Genomic DNA, 19,595 nt, shown 5'->3' with positions numbered 1-19,595 from the left:
CGGATAATGCAAGTTTCCAGCCAACGCGTCTTACGTAAGCAAGGACGCGTTTTATACTGAGCGAACAGTCGGATTTGGGTATAATCGCCTATTCAACAAAAGCTAGAATAAACTCAGACAATGACTGGTGGCGGCCTTTAACGGTTCACAGAGTACCAGGACACGTTACATAGTATGATGAAAACAGGGTCGCACTAAAAAGCGTCAACACAGCGTCAACACAACGTCAACACATGACAGAAGCGTCAACACACCGTCAACACATCCAAAACACATTCTGAATTAACAGAAAAGGTATATAATTGTAAAGCATAGAATAAAAGCTTGGACTACACCATTTCAAGTAGGGGTGTGCAAGTAATCTTGTCATAAACAACAGAGGGTGTCTTGCTGCAGAGAGGGACACCAGTGCACTCTGATCTGTGAGGGACTGAGGTTTATTGTACAACGCTATCACCCTTTAGCATAATGGTATGGTCCGCGCTGCCACTGAGGCAACATGGCAGCCGATCTCGGAGCGGCACGGAGAGCCAATTTTCTTGAACTGAAAATCGCAATTTTCAGACGTTTAACCTATTGATTTTAAGCCAAAATCTTGTTTCTGTCCATACCATATGGGCTACATACTGCTTTTGTCACTTTTAATGCATTTTGGATGTGTTGACGCTGTGTTGACGCCGTGTTGACGCTTTGGAGTGTGTTGAAACTGTTTGACGCTTTTTAGTATGACCGCGAAAACATCACGGCAAGAAAGTATCACGCATCTACACTGTCTGGTGAAAGACGAAGCTAAGGAAAGTTTGATTTGCGACGTGCCTGCCAAATTTCTTTAGACAATCGCTTTCGAATCGTCTTGAGAGTGGCATCGCTAAACACGCAGGAATAAACAGCCAGCATGTTGCTGTTATCTTTGCTGATGGTCAGCGCAGCCGCCGCAGTGACCGAAACTGCTATTGTGGATTCCTCAGACGATGCAGTGGTAAGTCTTAATTCGTTCTGTTGGCAGCTGTGCCATTAATAAGCCCCCACTAAAAAGGAATGAGCTGATGATTATAAAAACGCGAAAAGCCTGGTTCATACTCGACGCGAAAGCGAACGCGAATTTGTGACGTCGTGGTAAGTATTCGCGCCGCGAATTCGTAAAAGTTGAACATATTTCAACTCGGGCGAATTTCATAGTGAATGCTTCGTGACGTCAAATTCGCTTCGCATTAGCATTCGCGTGAAGTATGAACCAGGCTAAAGGGTGTTTGAGCTGTTCACCTGGCAGCCAGTGAATCTTTTTTTCCAAAACGACATCCGTTTCCTATCTTCTGATTGGTCCAATACATGTTTATCTAATGCCTTGTTCTCCACAACACTAACCCAAGATAGGCATTACGTCTTATGAGTAATGTTCCTTTTTCATTTAGTTATTTAAAAGGTAAAATGAGAAGAAGTGAAACTGAAATTCGAACTCGGATTACCTGATTAGAATCACCGACTACTTCCAGCCAGTCCACGAATCAGCTGCCAATCGTCGGTGATTGAAACACCATTATTCCTGGTTAAATAACGTGTTCCCTAAAGCCCTGGACATCATGAATATGCACAACGCAGTGATCTCGTTTGGGAAAAATAATCGCTGGCGGCCAACCTAGAAATCACTTTTTTGAAACCTATTATCAGGAAAGCTTGGCATTTGCACTGGATTTTAAACAACAATTGGACGATTAAAATTAAGTCATCATTTGCAACATTTTGAGTGTTCAGGGTGGTGTAGTGGTTAGACATTAAGCCTTATTAAGATAGCAATTAGACCTCGTGATCATACCCGCGCCTAGGATACTGTCCCTGGGGAAGGAAAGCTGCTCACCAAAGCGATGTGAAAATTTACCGACGAATTTAAAAGAAAAGAGCGGGAGGTTGCTTGACATTCGATGCTTGGGTATGTAGCTTCGTACTGTAAGTAGAGCTACCTGCTAGGCTTCTTTCCGACAAATTCAAGAGTTAAACATAAATTAACAGTATACATGTAGGCCTAAAATCGACTTGGATCTATTTATCTTCGCAAGGTAAGATTTTCGCCTCGCGAGGCAGGATAGAAATTAGCCTCGAGACAGAAAACGCACCAAAAATTCACCGCAACGGGGATATTTTGTGACCTATATTATGTGCTGAACAAACGGCATCGAATGACTTTTAGCTCAGCACGTAGATTTCGTGAGCGGCGCGCGGGCTTCAGTGGCGCACCCAGGATTTTTTTTTTTTGGGGGGGGGACAGATTTTTTTCACGTTGGTGGAGCCACTTACATCCCTAATATAGCCTACTACTCGAAAATAGGCCACATACATACTTCACCAAGGTCCAATAAGAAAAATTAAGAAAAATTAAAAATTAACAACCTCTTGGGGCTCAAGCCCCCCGAGCACCTCCGCCCCCCCCCCCTTGGGTGCGCCACTGGCGAGCTTTACCTTCTTTTCATTACCAAGCTCTGCCTTGGCCGCTTTACGGCGGATGCGCCATCCATGTTACGGAGTAGAAAAGTAACTTAGCGACGAATTTAGGGCATTCCAAATTGTTTTCCCCAGATAGTGTGTCCCTCCTCATTAAACAACTAATTACTGGAGGCAGAGAAGCGGCTCCCTGCTCTTAAAAACAAAGCCATGAAAAGGGACAGAAGTGACGAGGGTCCATTGATTTTCCTTTTCTTGTTCTTGCAGAGTTACCTGACTAAATACGGCTATTTGCAACCAGGGAAACCCGTAGGGAGCGGAGATTTGAACAGGGGCATTTGCCATTTCCAGTATATGGCTGGTCTCAACCAAACATGTAAGTACTCTATGCAATGTTATCAAACCAGCCTCTTCACAGGGTCTACTATTAACGTCAAAACGACAAAAGTCCTATGAGAGAGACTTGCTTCCTGTATTATGATTCGATCCCGCAATAGACTTTATCGCGGCAATCTTAGATGACATCTTTTATATTAATTCAGTAGCAATAAGTGCACAAGGGTGTCACTCATACCTATCCCAGCAAACCAAAGGCTGCCACGCCAAAGGTCTGTAGCGAGTTATGTTATTATGTCGTCTTCGTGATTTTATTTCCAACGAAGATTACGTGTTTTACGTCATTGTGACCTGCGCGTAATCATCCTATAATAACATGAATTTTTACTGCTGAACAAAGGAAAACATTTCATGTGGGTCTCATGATGAATAAATAATTTGAATTGAATTTAATTGAATTGAATTATGATCGTGAAATTATTTTAAAAGTGTAACTCTACGTGTTTGATTACAAAAGTGAAAAACAAAAACATCGGGGGTGCCTTTCATGAACATTTATAGAATACCTTGTGTGCAAGGAAGCGTTTGCCAAGCATGTATCTCATATGCCGATTATTTGAACTATTTTTCTTTGGCGAAAATGAATGATGGCCTACAGCTTGGTTTTGTTCACTGAAGAAATGTTATGCACAAAATTCCATTAAAGAAATGAGGAAATTCATGTACCAATGAAAAAGATACTGGCCAAATTTCTGTATGTCGGGGTTTGTTACCAGTAAATGTGTTGATTTTGATGAGAGTATTGTTGAAGGTTTCTTTTGTCATTAATATTTAAATTCTCACAACCAGCAAAAGTGACAAAACTAAGAAGGCTGCAGGTAGTATTGAGGCTACACTTATAGTTCCCAGCTCAAGGACCTAGCTTCAAGAAGTTGTTGTTTATTGGGTACGCGATCACCCACGGAAAGTGTGCATCATCTCAACCAGCTCCTCCAGCGCTGTCAACCACGAACCGCTATGAGCTATACGAAACAGTAACATCTTCGGGATCTTGTGGCGGTCGTGTCATGCTCGAACTCCTATTCAGAAACTTCGAACCACACTTCGAAATTCGAGCCAGTATCGCATACAAGATGTTACCAGATTCGTGTATAACTGCATGTCAGCACTTTTATTGTATTTAGTACTCGTGCAACCGAAAACGGACCCTATATGCCTGCAGATGTGGCGCATCCGCTCTAGTTTCCCCCATTTTTCAGCAGCGGGTTTTACACGATTCCGAAGGGTTGCAGGCCAGTAAATCGGTCCGAAATCGCCTACGCCGGCCAACTCACGATTTGCATGCCCTCAAATTCTTTGCTATTTGAGCATATTGTGGGCCGTGAACTTGAGGATTTGTAAAAATATATGGGTGGAAGCCGTGCACAGGACCGTGAGCTTGTAGTTCTGTGCAATTTGGAAGAAATTGGAGCCCTAATAGCACTCTATTTTGCAATGGACTGTAGGCGTCGTTTTAAAAAATGGCGATGGGTTTCAGGACTATTTTAAGGGAGGATCATCTTCGGCTGGAAATTTCTCCTAAAAGTCACCAGTTAACCCCCAAAAATTGAAAAGAAAAATGAAAGATGATGAAATTAGCTTTAATTTGACGTGTGTCTGGAATACCTTGGAGAGTTGTGAGTATTTTTCCTGAATTTTTATCATTGGGGTCCATGGCAGTTTATTTACTGGTCTACAACCTAAGACGTTGTTGTGATAGTGGTTTGTGGGTGATAACGAATCATTGTGATAACGCCCTCTGGCGGCAGTTGTTTGCATATCCAATTTATTCGCTCGTACCCCCCCCCCCCCCCCCCCCCCCCGCCCCCTGCAAACAGGACGTTGGGAAGGGCTGAAGAATTCATGCTCTGATCGGATAGATTTTGCGTGACATGTGACCGGCAAGTCATCACGGCCACGACCCTCATGATCCAGCGAGGTTTTAAACGGCCGTTTAAGACTGAGTCATTCGTCACTCTTTAATTCCCATTCATATATGCCCTTTTATTTCGTTGAAAAGAGTAATAATGTAAGAAAATCTACAAAACTTATCTGTTTTGTAAATTTTCAACTCCCGTCAGTTGCTCAGGCTCCGTTACGAATTCACGAAGGGTCGAAATGCATATTATTCGTTAAGACTAATTCATTACTTTTTTATTCCAATTCATAAATGCTTTTGTTTTCGTTGAAAAGCGCTGTAATGTATGAAAATCTGGACAACTTATCTGTGTTGTAAATTTGTGATTCCCGTCACTTAAGCAATTGTTCAGGCTCCGTTTCTAAAGCAAGAAGGGTCAATGATTGCATTGTGCGACGCTCAAACTTTGTTCACATGGTCCGCAATGAAAAATAAATCACATCCGGTATGGAATGTGTGCATTTATATGAGAAGTTTTCGGATAGCATTTGTGCGCATTGTCGAACGCGGTCTTGAACAATTGCAGCCAGATGGAAATTCTGTGAAGATTCTGTGAAGCTAATCAGCTCTTCCCAGGCCCAGCGCCAAGTTTGCAGGGCGATTTGCCCAGCACCCAGTTTGCAGTGCGGTGGGTATATCGTAATTTACTGTTAACGACGTCTAGACCCAAGACAAGGACTTTGCTTTGCTTGTCTTTGCTTCTGTGTTGTGAAGCTCCCTACACGTACCTATTGCAAAATGAACCTGAGTTACGATTCTTAGCACGGACGGAAATTTTAACTAACCTCTCTATCTCTCCATCCAAAGGCGAACTGGACGAGTCAACCATCGCTATGATGAACAAACCCCGATGTGGTATGCCAGACATCATTGAAAACGGTCCGGATCCTAGACGTGCGAAGCGCTATTCATATGTGAGGGCATGGCCCACTAGTGCCGTGACCTTCCGCATCGACTCCGTGACATCTGACATCCCCCGCAGAGAGGACGTAGAAGAAACATTCGTCCGTGCCCTTCAGGTTGGAAAACAAATCTTTTCTGGCCTCCACTCACCCCTACAATAAAAACTGGAAAGCACTCAGAGAGCGCAAACCTCCGCCTAGGGCTAATTTCCCGACATATTGTCAGTATATCCAAACGATATACTCGCGTAAATGTGAAGAATAATGAACACAAATCCTGGACCCAGATCCAAATCCGGATTAGACTACTTCCAAAATGTAATCGATTAGTACTTGTACCGATTATGACCCCCCCCCCAACATTTTTCGTGCAAATTCGTCCAAAACTTTTTTGACAATGAGTTATTTTGTTAACAGACGAACAACTATACACAATCCAACGAAAACATAACTTCCTTGGCGGAGGTAATAATTATGAGGCTAATTTGGTCAACCAAAATCCAGCACTGAAGTAACACATTGCAGTGTTGGAGTGCTCGTGCTCGAGTACATTACTCGAGTACGCACAAGTACTCGGCCCGTACTCAACTTTCATTACTCGACAATTATTTGGACTTGGCCCGTACTCGATTCTTTGTAGACTTGCCACATTTGTACTTGTCGGATTATGTAAAGTACGGTACACAAAGTGAAAACAGTCATGTGCTTGCGAAGGGCGATTTCTAAAGGTTTATACGTAACAGTTTATTTTGAATGAAACTACATGTACACAGACATGTTCACGTTGGCGGGTGAAATCTTTGAAAATTAATTTCTCCAGTTTGGACGACCTTATCTTCATGCCACTCTTAGGATTTTTTCCCCTTAAGATGATCCCAAGTATGTGCCCAATATCGTTGTGACATGTTCATTACTTTTCATTGAAATTGGAAAAAAATAGGCCTGGCTACATGCATTTTTGAAAGTTGTAACACTGGCCTTTGCAATATCTGTCAATCTTTTAAGAGTCTCACGAATAATAATAAGGTTCCTATCCATTATGGTGTGCAGTAAAAAATTGAGGAAAAAAACCTCATTCGCAAATTATTAATTGATAAATATCACCCTTTTTGCCGGCTTCCATTGGTCGACACCGAGACCCACGCCGAAACACGCCGAGTGACGCTAATGAATATTATGCTTATCAACCATACGTTATTGTGTTGCTTGGCCGAAATCGGTCAACCGTGACGCCCAAGGCGCTTTGCTGAACAATGCAGTGGGTTGTGTAAGCAGAAAATCCTCGTCGAATTTTCCATTTTTTTCTGGGCTCGTGAAGCATCATGAGCTCACTGGAGCGGAGTCCGGTGCGTGCTGTTGAGTACGGGTGGATGAGGTCGATGAGATACTCCGGCGCATTGTTGTGGAGGATTTTGAACACGAATAGGCCAAGTTTGTATTTAATTCTGTATGATACTGGAAGCCAGTGGAGATCTGCTAGTACAGGAGTGATGTGAGAATGTTTACTAGTGAGAGAGATTAGTCTGGCACTGATGTTTTGTAGTCGCTGCAAACGGTTTAGTTGATTTAGGTTAATGCCATACAATAGTGAATTGCCCATGTCAATTTTGGATGTGATGAAAGCGTGAACAAGTATTTCAGTTGTGTGTTTGTCAAGATATTTTCGTATGTGTCCGTTGTTACGGATCGACATGCAGACTGATCTAGAAATTGATGTAAGGTGGGGTTCCATGGATAGAGATGAATCAAAGATAATACCAAGATTTCTGACTTGATTTGATGGCATGATGGTTGAATCACCACCCCTTATGGATGAAACATGAACTTTGCACGATTGCTGCTTTGAACCTATGATGATAAATTCGGTCTTTTCATCGTTGAATTTGAGCCAGTTGTGAGTCATCCAAGAACGTACGTCATCAATGCATGCTTCCATCTGCTGGATTGCTGAATCAACCTTGTGTTGTTGAGGGTCTACTGACATATATAATTGGGTATCATCTGCAAAACAATGATAGGATATACCATGCTTTCGAATGATTTCACCAAGTGGCATTGTATACAGAGAGAACAAGACGGGCCCTAGGACTGATCCTTGAGGTAGCCCAAAATCAAGAGAGACAGTTGATGAACTTGAATCATTGACCCGGACAAATTGAGATCGGTCATTAAGGTATGATTTAAACCAGTCTAATGCAACTCCATCTATCCTAATACGAGTGTTGAGGCGGCTGAATAATGTGGGATGGTCAACTGTATCAAAAGCTGCTGATAGGTCGAGCAACACGAGCAATGATATCTTGCGCTTGTCAATAGCCTGCAACAGGTCATTTTGGATTTTGAGGGTGGCAGACTCGACGCTGTGATTAGCACGGAAGGCAGATTGTTGCGGGTCATGTAGATTGTTCTCAATTAAGAAAGATGAGAGTTGCATTAAGACTACCCTCTCAAGGGTTTTACTCAAAAAGGGAAAGATTCGAGACTGGTCTGTAATTCTTCATTTCCTCTTTGTTTAGATGTGGCTTCTTTAAAAGAGGTCGTATCTGAGCAACTTTCATATCATCCGGTACATCACCAAACAGTAAACTGTCATTAATGATGCCAGTGAAAACCGGCACAAGGGAAGCTGAGCATTTCTTAAACAGGGATGATGGAATTGGATCTAATTCGCAGGATTTAGATGATGATTTACTGAGAATGTTAGACACATCATTTTCTGTAACTGGCTGAAATGATGTGAGGTGATGTGAGGCACAGAGCTCTTCCTCATGCGGCAAATCAGTAGTAACACGCTTGAAACCTTGGCGAATCTTCTGGATCTTCTCAGTGAAGGAAGAGTGAAGATGAAAAGACTTGCGCATCTCGTGTCGAGTCGTGGCCATTAGGGTATTTACAAGGAAGTTTTTTTCCGAGGCTTTTATGCGTAATCAAGTATTATGGTGTGTTTAGCATGTGTATATCGCCACACACCAACAACCATTTGTGTGTGTAGGCTCCTTCCGTCAACATGGATAGTCCAGACGACATTTCGTTCGGACTCAAAGTAGATTTACAGTGTCGGCGGAGAATCCGACAGTGAAAATGCATTGGTAAATTTCAGAAGGAATGTTTTCACGCAGACGGTCCTATTAATGCTCATTATGGAGAACAATTGCCCGCCTTTTTAAAGTGTGGACTGAAATTCCGAACCCACACTTTACTAAAGATTCGTCGTTCCGAATCCACACTTTTAACAATAGTGTGACGTCATAGCAATGGTTTAACAGCCACGAACGGCGCGCTTCTCGTGTATAATCCGTAACGTAATCGTTCCTGTCTTATTTTGCTTAACAGTTTTGGTCGAATGCCTCCTCACTCACATTCACGCGTGTGTTTGGCGACACGCCGGCCAACATCGTCATCAACTTTTTTAAGAGGGCGCACGGGGACGGTGCCCGTTTCGATGGACGGGGAGGTGTTCTAGCGCACGCCTATTTCCCCTTGGACGGTCGAGTGCATTTAGACGAGGACGAATATTGGACCATCGACGGCGACCCGGGTGAGTTTTCATTCGTTTTTGAGGAATACCGAGGGAAGGGAGGTGAAGTTTTGCGAGGGTAAAGTGATGTGGGATGAGGTTATTTCAAGTCCATAAGGTTTTGTGAAGTGATGTGCGATGCAGTGCAGTGCAGTCAGGTGATGGAAAAGTGATGTGGGATGAGGTCATTTTATGTCTGTGAGGTTTTGTGAAGTGATGTGCGATGCAGTACAGTGCAGTGAGGTGAGGGTAAGGTGATGTGGGATGAGGTCATTTTATGTCTGTGAGGTTTTGTAAAGTGATGTGCAATGCAGTGCAGTGAGGTGATGGTAAAGTGATGTGGGATGAGATCATTTTATGTCTGTGAGGTTTTGTGAAGTGATGTGCAATGCAGTGCAGTGAGGTGATGGTAAAGTGATGTGGGATGAGGTCATTTTATGTCTGTGAGGTTTTGTGAAGTGATGTGCAATGCAGTGCAGTGAGGTGATGGTAAAGTGATGTGGGATGAGATCATTTTATGTCTGTGAGGTTTTGTGAAGTGATGTGCAATGCAGTGCAGTGAGGTGATGGTAAAGTGATGTGGGATGAGGTCATTTTATGTCTGTGAGGTTTTGTGAAGTGATGTGCGATGCAGTACAGTGCAGTGAGGTGAGAGTAAGGTGATGTGGGATGAGGTCATTTTATGTCTGTGAGGTTTTGTGAAGTGATGTGCGATGCAGTGTAGTGCAGTGAGGTGATGGTGAAGTGATGTGGGATGAGGTCATTTCATGTCTGTGAGGTTTTGTGCGGTAATATGTAGTTGAAATGCTTTAAAGTTGCCATAATGGAGACACTGCTGATATTGTGTACTTTTTTGGGTAAGACAATCGTGAGTCTCTTGATGATCGTGAGTTCAATAACCGGCGTACATGCACAAAGGTTTAACTGCGATTCAAAAATAAACAATCGCGATGCACGTGCGCATAGGCTATCCAATCAGATACCTTTAAATGGGTGCTAATTACCAGTCCCCATACATTTAAGGGGCCGGGAAACAGTGTTAAGAATGAATATGTATCGTACGTGATGCGATCACGGCGTTAAAGAGGGTCGGCAAGCTCAAAATGCAGGCCCCTATCACGTATCCGTACGGATTGTGTGCATGACGTCATCACTTTTTGGGCTCTTTCATACGTGATGCGGGAAATGTGATACGAAAAGCACGTGTGAAAGCTAGCTGATACGGGAGCGGCTCGTATGAAAGTTTCTCGAATTTACACCAAACTTGTACCAAAAATGATGTCACCAATTACCTCTAACTTTAAAAATACATAACGCATAATTAATCTCGCATTGCTTTTGGAGTGATTTTGAGGGTAAACGTTGCGGGAAATGTAGGGATTTTTGTAGATTTTTGAGGCATGAAAGTAGTCTGGTTTATGCAAACCGTTTGTGCGTAAATAAAATGGAAGCTTGAGGCCAGCGAAGCGTGATGTACAACGTACTGTACTACTATAGGCCTATATTCGATACAGACACTAGACGGTGATCAGGATTTTTGTTTGTAGACATGTTTTGGGTCCTCAGAAGTTCTCTTAAATTTAAATGTAGGTCATTAAATTTTGTTTCAGAAACACATCTATAGGCCCATTATGATAAATTAGTGTAAGTCCTAATAGAAAGTGGCAAGCTCTTTATACGTACTTTATACGTGAAAGTAGAGAAGGTAAGTAATAAAACAAAAATGTATTGATAAGATACGATAGGCCCTAAATAATACGTGTACGTGGCTGTGCGATGCCGAAACTGAATTTTGCATTCCCGAAACGTATGCGTTTACGTGTGACGTCATACGGATACGTATACGGATGCGGGCAATTTTTCCCGTTTGCCGAACCTCTCTAGTTATTTCGTAGTGTGCAGGTACAACATTTTTAACTTGTTCGATTTCTAACTGGATGACATTTAATAGATAATTCATAAGCAAGTATCCCTTCGGGGCACTGCTTCAAACAAAATTCTACCACTCCAAGCTGAATGCATTACGTCGCGCTTTAAACGGATGACTGTAGTCCTCATGTAAAGTATCCAACTGTAACGTTTAAGTGGATATTTCAGTGTCAAAAAGGTGTATCGATCGCATTAAGCATGGTTGAAAAAACACGATGAACAAGATCGTATCCATGTGAACGAGCTTTGTGTAGAGATGATGGTCGAGGTTGGTGAAGTGCAGTTAGTTAAAATGCGGCGTGTGGCAGTGAGGGTGGTGTGGTGCTTTACATTGACAAGAGGCGCAAGGAGGTTGTGATGTTGTGCAGCGCAACTTGAGGTGAGGTGATTTGTACCGAGTTACGGTGTAGCGTGGAGCGAGGTCTCGAAGGCAAAGCGCGACGTACAATGAAGGAGGTTTGCTTTTAGATGTGGCTCTGTGAGGTTTTGATGAGCTGATTTGACTGAGATGAGGCGAGGAGAGGTGAGGTGCATAAGGTTAGGAAACATTTCAGGGTGACATTTTGGGGCCACAAAAAGTTCTTGATTACCACTTTTAGATAATGTTCATAGGAACAATTTATCAATCTCCATGATTTCCACGTTGGATGAATTTGCTTCCTCTCGGATTTACTGAATGGTTGTTTATCTGTTGCAGGAACTGACCTCCTGTGGGTTGCGGTGCATGAGTTTGGCCACGCCCTTGGCCTTGGCCACACCCATGTCGATGAAGCAGTAATGGCACCAGTCTACAGTGGATATGTCTCCAACCTGCAGCTGAACGACGATGACATTGCCGGCATTCAGGCACTATATGGTAAACCCTTGGACAGAAGAGTACAGATCCGTTAAAACAGTTTTGCGAACGCAGCCTCAACACCAGAAGCTAGGTTGGGATCCCATTTACCGGGAGTCATGCGGTCCTCTTTTTGTGAGGAGGTTGGGGGAGGTTGGAGGCTCATTATTTGGAGGTTGCAAAACAAAAATAGGTTAGGTCATTTTACACGATACAAGCCTATTTTGGCCTTCTTTAAATTCTGAGCGTGCCAAAATGGGGGAGGATCACTCAAGCGCAAGTAGAGCCTCCCCCTATAGTACGCCATACACTGACTGACATACTAACTAATATACCACTGCTCGATATACATGTACATGTACCTCTTTTATATTGGGCCCGGAAAAGGTCAGCCTGTTCAATTCGGATGACCTCTGGTGAAGGTTTAACTCATTCTGAAGATTAAAAAAAAGTCCAATAACAGGCGTATACACGTGCTATGGCATATGCCGATCATTTTTACGGGAAAAAGGGAAAGCTTATGTGTTCATAAGTTTCCGTGGATTTATTTATTTAATTAAGAGTTTACTTTTGGATCGCTCTATGTATTATCCGGTCATTCAGGCGACTTCTTGAACTTTTTATGGAGGTTTTAGATGTCAACTACTTTTGACAATTATCGTCGCCTTTGGTATCATCTGACGATTCAAACTTTCGCTCTTTTGTCTTTTACCTCCAACTTCATTCAGTAATCCATTATTCCTGTTGGACGCTTCTGTGTTTTTAAGAGTACAGTGTAGTAGGTTTTACTTGTCCCCCTTGATTGATACAATGGTTCAACAGCCGTTGTTGTATCAGATATGATGAGCCAATGATTGCTCAGCTTCGAAATGATTCTATTTTTACTTGCTGTAAACATGTATCTTATCCATAGAAAGCAATTTCCAACAGATGAAATCGCTTACGAGCGATGCCATGCAATCAAGGAATATGCAGTGTATTAAAGACTTGGGAATAAAAATCACCGTTGTTTGTATTATAAAAAATGAGTCATAAATCAATTCAAACAGTTCAGTTTTTGTAGCCTAGTAAAGTATATGTGATTTGAAACGGATATTAACGTTCCCAATATACCATGCAGTAAAGTATTGCATTTGCGCATCCAACGGCAGTTTCTGCTTTGCAAAACTCCGGTATTAAAATATCAGCATCGCTATAATCTCGTCAATTAACCAAACTGTACTTTTCCATGTTCCAAATCAGGCGACGGATCTGCAACCTCGGGTCCTCCCGACGAAGACATGTCACCAATTCCAGGAAGCTGTACTGGCATCGTGGACGCGGTCACCACCACACGAGATCGAAGCACCTACACATTTGAAGGTAGGTAACTACCTGTTACCTTGTTAATATCTGATCGAGAACGTGTCACGATACTTTTACAGCATTCATAAATACCTAATACAGTTTACCCATTCCTACTGGTCGAGAGCCCGTTACGTGACCGGTCTTAAACGGATGTTAAAGACATGGCTGGCTGGTCTTAAACACTTTTTCAGTGTCACATGAAATTTGGACTCCTATGAAATCCGGTCCCCTTTGAATACCCTGTTATCGGTAGAACGTTCACCATCATCGGTTAGGCATGCGTAATACTATGAGTCAGTATTTCCAACCCCTAAATTCACACTACACCAGCACAACTTTACGATCGACCACTTTTCATGAATGATAGGCAGGAACCTATAAAGGACTATTAACCCTAAAGGGGCCGGGTTATTTTGACCATCTCTCAGCCGGGGGGGGGGGGGGTGCGGATTCCGCCCCCCCCCCCTAAGATCTCGGCCATCGAGTGACGAAAAATTTTGAAACTCAGCATATGCATAGAGCAACTCTTCCTAAACATGCCCAAGAAATTTCATGACTATAGGTCAAAGGGTTTTGGAATTATGGCTAATTAATTATTCATATATATGAATGGCATTTCTGCTCGGTGTACACGACGTATATGCGAAAATTCAGTTTTCACGGCGCGAAGCGCCGGAAAATTTTTCGCTACGGGCCAACCCGTGGTCCGATTTTTATGTTTTTGGTATCAAAAGATGCGCAAAGCTCGAGGCTAAAAAGTGATAACAGCTCGGGTCGCGAAATTTTTTTTTTTAGAAGCTATCGCGGAAAATGTTAAGGGGGGGGGCGGATTCCTCCCCCCGGCCCCTTTAGGGTTAAAGTGTAGAATCTGCGCGTGCAATGAATCCAACTAGGCAAAAACGTATATTGATGGGGAAATACTTTATTGCATTGTCGCTAAAGTGGGGATTGCGTATCCCTAGCCTAAAGTAAAGCATGATATAAATGAATTCGTTTACTTCACCACAGGAAATCTAGTGTGGAAATTTGAGAGAAGGACTAGCCAAATAGCTACGGGATTTCCAAAACCCATCAACCAGGTATTCCCAGGACTACCTGACAACATAGACGCAGCACTGTACTACCCACCTTATGGAAAGACTTATATCTTCAAGGTATGAACTGCATGTGTAGTACATACGACATGTAAATGACGTTGTGCATTGTCAGCGATGAAAGTTCATAGAAGACATAGTACTAACGGGTTTAGGATTGCCCATAGCCCCGTGCTGTACACTTCTGCAACAACGCTATAGGTCACTAACAATTTTGTCAACGGAATTTTCCTTGGACAATGTGGCTTTAAAAAATCGCATCCAGAACGAGAATTCAAAAGCAATGATAGTATAAATATAGGGTAAGACGCAGGTTAGACCTAATATTTAGGCTAGAACACTGGATGTTTAATGCAAGTATGAACCCATATTCACACTGTCTCCAAAATGTGGCGTTTGGTACCAAAATGAACTTCATATGACCTGTATATATACCAAATGCTGCACGATAAAACTGTAGCATTGCTCAATGGGACTGGCTCTCATGGTCTCGGAATTGGGCGTTAATTCACTAGTGTGTGTGGCTCAGGCTAGACGTAATATTAATTAACATCACCCCGATAATGTTAATATAAATCAGTTAAAATTAAACTGAATTACACACAATGAAGGATGAAGAAAATGGCAAAACAAAATAGACCAAAACACCTTAATAAATAACGGGTTAATTCAGTAAGATGATTTGTCCCAATTATCAATTGGTAGAACGTAATGAATAGTGTGTTATTTAGATTTCACTGTATCAAAAATGTAAGGTTTTGTTACCAAAACGAACTTCATATGACCTTTATATCCTAAGTGTTATTGAGGAAAATATATCTAAAATGGTGGCCATGTTAAAATATCATAAATGGCCGCCCTCCGGTGGTAGTACGTCATTAACAGTTTGATATTCAGATATATACAAAACACGGTGTTTGTCGCAAAAATGAACTTCATACGACCTTCATAGCTCAAGTTATTGAGATAAATAGGTCTAAAATGGCGGCCATTTCGAAATCGGGAAAAATGGACGTCTTGTTTAAAAAGGTGCATCTATCTGAACCTTCTTTCGTAAAATACCAAAAAGATTTAATGTCTTGTACTATGTATTCTTGGTAATTTTTTTAGGGGAGTCAGTATTGGCGAACTGACAATGAAGTTGTTGATACCGGGTACCCACGTGATATATCGTCCGACTGGAGTGGTTTGCCAAATGACCTCGATGCTGCCTTCATCTGGCGCAGAAATGGCCGCATCTATTTCTTCAAAGGTGAGTACTGATTTAGTGAGGACTTTCGCGGGGCCACTTCATTTCTAACTTTTAAGAGAATGCAGTGCTCGGGAAGGTGTCGACCTAAGAACGAACCATGGTGTTTTCTTGGAGCGTTTAGGCTAGAACATTGGATATGTTGGGTGCAAGTATAGACTTTATACATTATCCAGCAATCGTTGCCGGGGACTTTAATTCAGTAATATAGAATGCACAAAAAGACTGGTCTAGTCACGCTTATCTTTTGGAACAAACGAACGCACAACAAAGATGGCTACAATGCAAAGGATCTATATAGTTGTTTTCTTCTACTGATTTTTGGAGGTTGAGGGAGGTGGTAGGAGAAGGGTGGAGGCACTGGAGGGGGCCTGGGCCGGGCCAAGCATCGGTTCAGACCAGGGATTGTGTTTCAGGTGAATGGGGTAGGACACCACCTGGCACTAGGTGACTCTATTCAACAGAAATGGATCACAATGTGACATCTGAGGACTGCTTAGGCCTATAGTAGACGGAAATTGGCGTTAATAGCACTCTCTGCTAGCTCCAAAACACCGATTGATTTTTTAATTGCGGAAAGCAGCTCAAAAAATCGTCTCCGTTAGTTAGTTAGTAAGAAATGTTCCAGTGCAGGCTTGCATGGCTATATATCAACTTGTCCCACAGGCCCTGGCAAAGGGTATGTATCAACCCTTTCCTGAGGCCTGGCCCTCTTTGGTGTCACTTTAATACTGGGTCTCCACTGACCGTCACACGTCATCAGGCGGTCGCTTGGGTTAAAAACCTGATTGTTGCATTCAAAACACTACTCCTTCCAGAAATTATATGGCATGATCACGTCACTCTGTTATACATTGGCCCGCAGCTTCCGAAATCATTTCGAGCTTGTTCTTAAAGGACCCAAGATGAAGTTAATCATTCTTACGAAAGAGACCATTTGCACAGATTACATTTTTACAATCCACACTTGGTATCAACAGTAACACATTTTAATGTTTGAAAAAGCTACTGCAATATTGCCCCAAAGAGTTTTCTTTTCAACGATTCTGAGCTACGTCCTAACGCTAATGAATTTTACATGCAAAATGATCCAACCTTGAGCAGTCTTATTGCAATTTGAGTGTTGTTTTTGCTGAAACCGAAGCATCAGCGCATTGTCCTCTGATATACCGAATAATTAACTAATAATTGAGTGACTGACGGACTGACTGATGACAGACTAGCTAGGTTACTCAGTATGTTTCATGTCTTCAACTGAAATTTTGTTGCTACAGCTGGAGAAAGCAAACCTTGTATTCGTTTTAAAGGCTTTAATTTCGATTACAAGTGCTTAACATATTCTGTTTGGTCATAAAGGGGATCAGTACTATCGCTACAATGGTCGTGTGGAAGGTGGCTACCCTCGCCCATCCAGCGTCTGGCGCATACCGGGGAATCGAATCGGGGCGGCCGTGCAGTGGCTCAATCGGCGCACTTATTTCTTCCACCCGAGCGGAGAGTACTACAGGTTCAACGACTGGCGGTTCCGGGTGGACCGCGGGTACCCGAAATCCGTGGCCCCGATCTGGCAAGGGTGTCCCGGCAATCTGATGGACCTGATGGAATTAAACGCTGAGGAGAGCGGTGTGAGCGGTCTAGCACCCAGTCTCCTTGCCTTGATCATGTCTACTGTGCTAGCGGTAAATTTCGTGAAGTACTGATAGACCCGTGAGATCGAGTACCAGACCACTAGGTCACTCACTCCTTACTTACCGTCTGCGTCTTTTTTTTAACAGTAATAACCGAAGATATGCAAATGGCATATAAGACCAAGGACGTGCACATGCATTATATAACGTAAACTAATTATTCATGGATTTTATCAGCACGTAAAGTGTTCATAAAAAATATTAATTGAAGTGTATAATCATTGCAGTACCTGTGTGATTTTGTATCCTAATTGTCATAATACATGTTTAAATAGACGGGGGAAAGATATTTTTAACCATACGTTTTACTTAATTAATGGAATGTTTGTGTGTGGTGATAACTGATTTGAACTCATCACGTCTGTGGTAATATTTTTAATAACACGTATTATGAGCTAACATTCAGTTAAATCTTTTACAATTATCTTATGTATAACTGATTTTATACAACTGTTTTGACATGTTTATAATACCCATACCCCCCCCCGAAAAAGCATGTTTATCTCGAAATTTAAAGCAGACTTTTCATAGGTAACATAGTTATCAGGTGACCACACACAAGGATTTTAATTATTTCCAGTGACATGGATTCTTTTTATTGAATATTTTTGCATGTTTTACGGATCAGTAAACTATATGTTCGATTTCCATAATAAACAAGGAAAGATACAGCACTCATCCCGTGAAAACCAATATTGTTATTATTATGGGAATTGGTGCCCATAGACTTGTGCAAAACAAAATCCTAACTGTAGTGACCCCTAACAAGTGCAGCAGTCGCGGTGTGCGTGCGTGGGTGGGTGTGTGTGGGTGTGTGGGTGGGGGGGGGGGGGGCGCATGCCTCCATAACAAATTTGTCCCCCCAGTCGCCCCAATGCAATTCCTTAGTTCTATCAATGACTATGGTTAACGCGTTAAACAGAAATTGCCCCCCCCCCCCCCCCCCCACTTATCCATCCCCACCCCACGACCCCTATATGGTCAGTACCGTATAACCTTATCCTACCCTCAGCAATTCGGTGAACATTTGGGTTTCCCATAATATTACTTAGTCTTTTGATGACGTCTCCCTACGGGTCGCCTACATACATGAATTCATTAACGTTTATTGACGTTAACAAATTGATGCCGAAAACCAACGAAAATATTGACATTCAAAACAATTACATGTACATGTATTTGAATTAAGTAGTGTCCGTGTTTGGCTACTTGTTGGAAAAGATGCTATCTGACGATTGTATTAATGTTATACCTAATAGATAATATGGTCATAAAATGGAATCGTTAACATTTGCCAAACATTCTCTTATGCAAAGTGTAGTACGGGATTACGGTGTGATGTAGCACGGTCGTAAACGTGTACATGTAGTTCCAAACCAGTTAGAAATAGGCAGTGGCGCAGCCAGGATTTTTTCCAGTGTGTGTGTGTGTGTGTGGGGGGGGGGGGGGGGGGGGGGGTGGGGGCAGGAGGGCACCAGCATATAATGAGAGGGCACCAAGGGCGGACCCAACAACAATATCTTCCCTAATTAACCGAGCAACCGCAAGTGCTGCAAATTCGAAAAGAGGCGGGGGTGGGCTTTTTTTGAAGCTAGAGGGCGCTGTTGTTGCTTATCAATTTATGCACATTTTGAACCTGTCCGGCCGCCATATTTGTCGGTTTCTAGGAATGAAGTTGAACAACGCATGCGTGTGACATATTTCCAACAGTGACTGTGCATGCTCACGAGATGTGGTCGCTGACCCGGTCGAGCCCCGAGAATGACGTCAGAGCATATCGAACGGCACGGGCCGGGCTGACCCATGTCGACCCGGTGAGCTAAACGAACGCACCCAGAATCGTCCGCGTTGAACAGCGCCCCCAGTCAGACGGTATCCATAGCACCCCCCCCCCCTTATTTTCTGAGCCGGGTGACCTGGAGGCGATAGGTGGGGACGTTCTGGGCTACCTTCCAGCACGGAGTAGTCTGTCGGTAAATTCCAGTTGGTCTGGCGACGCCCGTACCTCCAGATAATTTTGTTTTCTTTCAGTATCGTCAATTCAGTGGAATGCATTCATAAGTACCCGTTTTCATTTCTCAAGTACATTGTAGTGTACTAAAATTAAGGTCTCTTCCTTTTGTTTTTTGTCAATAGCCAGTTTTTAGAATGTTAAGTATTTTTTTGTTGATATTTTGGAATGCGTTTCATTATTTAACTTTTTATGGGTTTAGCAATGGGTTTAGTATGGGTTTTGCTCCCCACCCAGGTTTCGGTATGCCTTTAGTTTTGTATCTAAATTCCTGGGCATTCTTAATAAAGTTTT

At 42.6% G+C, this 19,595-nt stretch overlaps 1 protein-coding gene across 3 annotated transcripts; it reads left to right on the top strand.

Annotated features, from left to right (window-relative positions):
* The first annotated feature begins 277 nt into the window (after positions 1 to 277).
* On the top strand, positions 278 to 17,968 carry LOC119720279 (72 kDa type IV collagenase-like). Of its 3 annotated transcripts, none has more exons than XM_038189920.1 (10): positions 278 to 294; positions 725 to 979; positions 2,704 to 2,812; positions 5,537 to 5,748; positions 8,965 to 9,169; positions 11,775 to 11,933; positions 13,155 to 13,274; positions 14,268 to 14,413; positions 15,464 to 15,605; positions 16,959 to 17,968. In XM_038189920.1, the coding sequence occupies exons 2-10, from the start codon at positions 896 to 898 to the stop codon at positions 17,300 to 17,302; spliced, it is 1,521 nt and encodes a 506-aa protein (XP_038045848.1). In that variant the 5' UTR covers positions 278 to 294; positions 725 to 895; the 3' UTR covers positions 17,303 to 17,968. The 3 variants fall into 3 exon arrangements, with proteins under 3 accessions (XP_038045848.1, XP_038045849.1, XP_038045847.1); XM_038189921.1 differs by lacking the exon at positions 278 to 294 and having other exon boundaries at positions 651 to 979; positions 16,959 to 17,295; positions 17,525 to 17,968; XM_038189919.1 differs by lacking the exon at positions 278 to 294 and having other exon boundaries at positions 651 to 979.
* Positions 17,969 to 19,595: the final 1,627 nt, after the last annotated feature.

The sequence above is a fragment of the Patiria miniata genome, unplaced genomic scaffold (assembly GCF_015706575.1).
Source record: "Patiria miniata isolate m_02_andy unplaced genomic scaffold, ASM1570657v1 HiC_scaffold_9, whole genome shotgun sequence".
Classification (NCBI taxonomy): Eukaryota; Metazoa; Echinodermata; class Asteroidea; order Valvatida; family Asterinidae; genus Patiria; species Patiria miniata.
Note: the sequence above shows the minus strand (reverse complement) of the source record. Positions and strands in the feature narration are given on the sequence as shown.

Bases quoted from the DNA above. Each gene is read 5' to 3' on its own strand.
- LOC119720279 (XM_038189920.1), top strand. From the start codon at position 896: ATGTTGCTGTTATCTTTGCTGATGGTCAGCGCAGCCGCCGCAGTGACC. The intron at 5,749-8,964 runs GTTGGAAAACAA...TTTGCTTAACAG, and splicing joins CATTCGTCCGTGCCCTTCAG to TTTTGGTCGAATGCCTCCTC. The intron at 13,275-14,267 runs GTAGGTAACTAC...ACTTCACCACAG, and splicing joins AAGCACCTACACATTTGAAG to GAAATCTAGTGTGGAAATTT.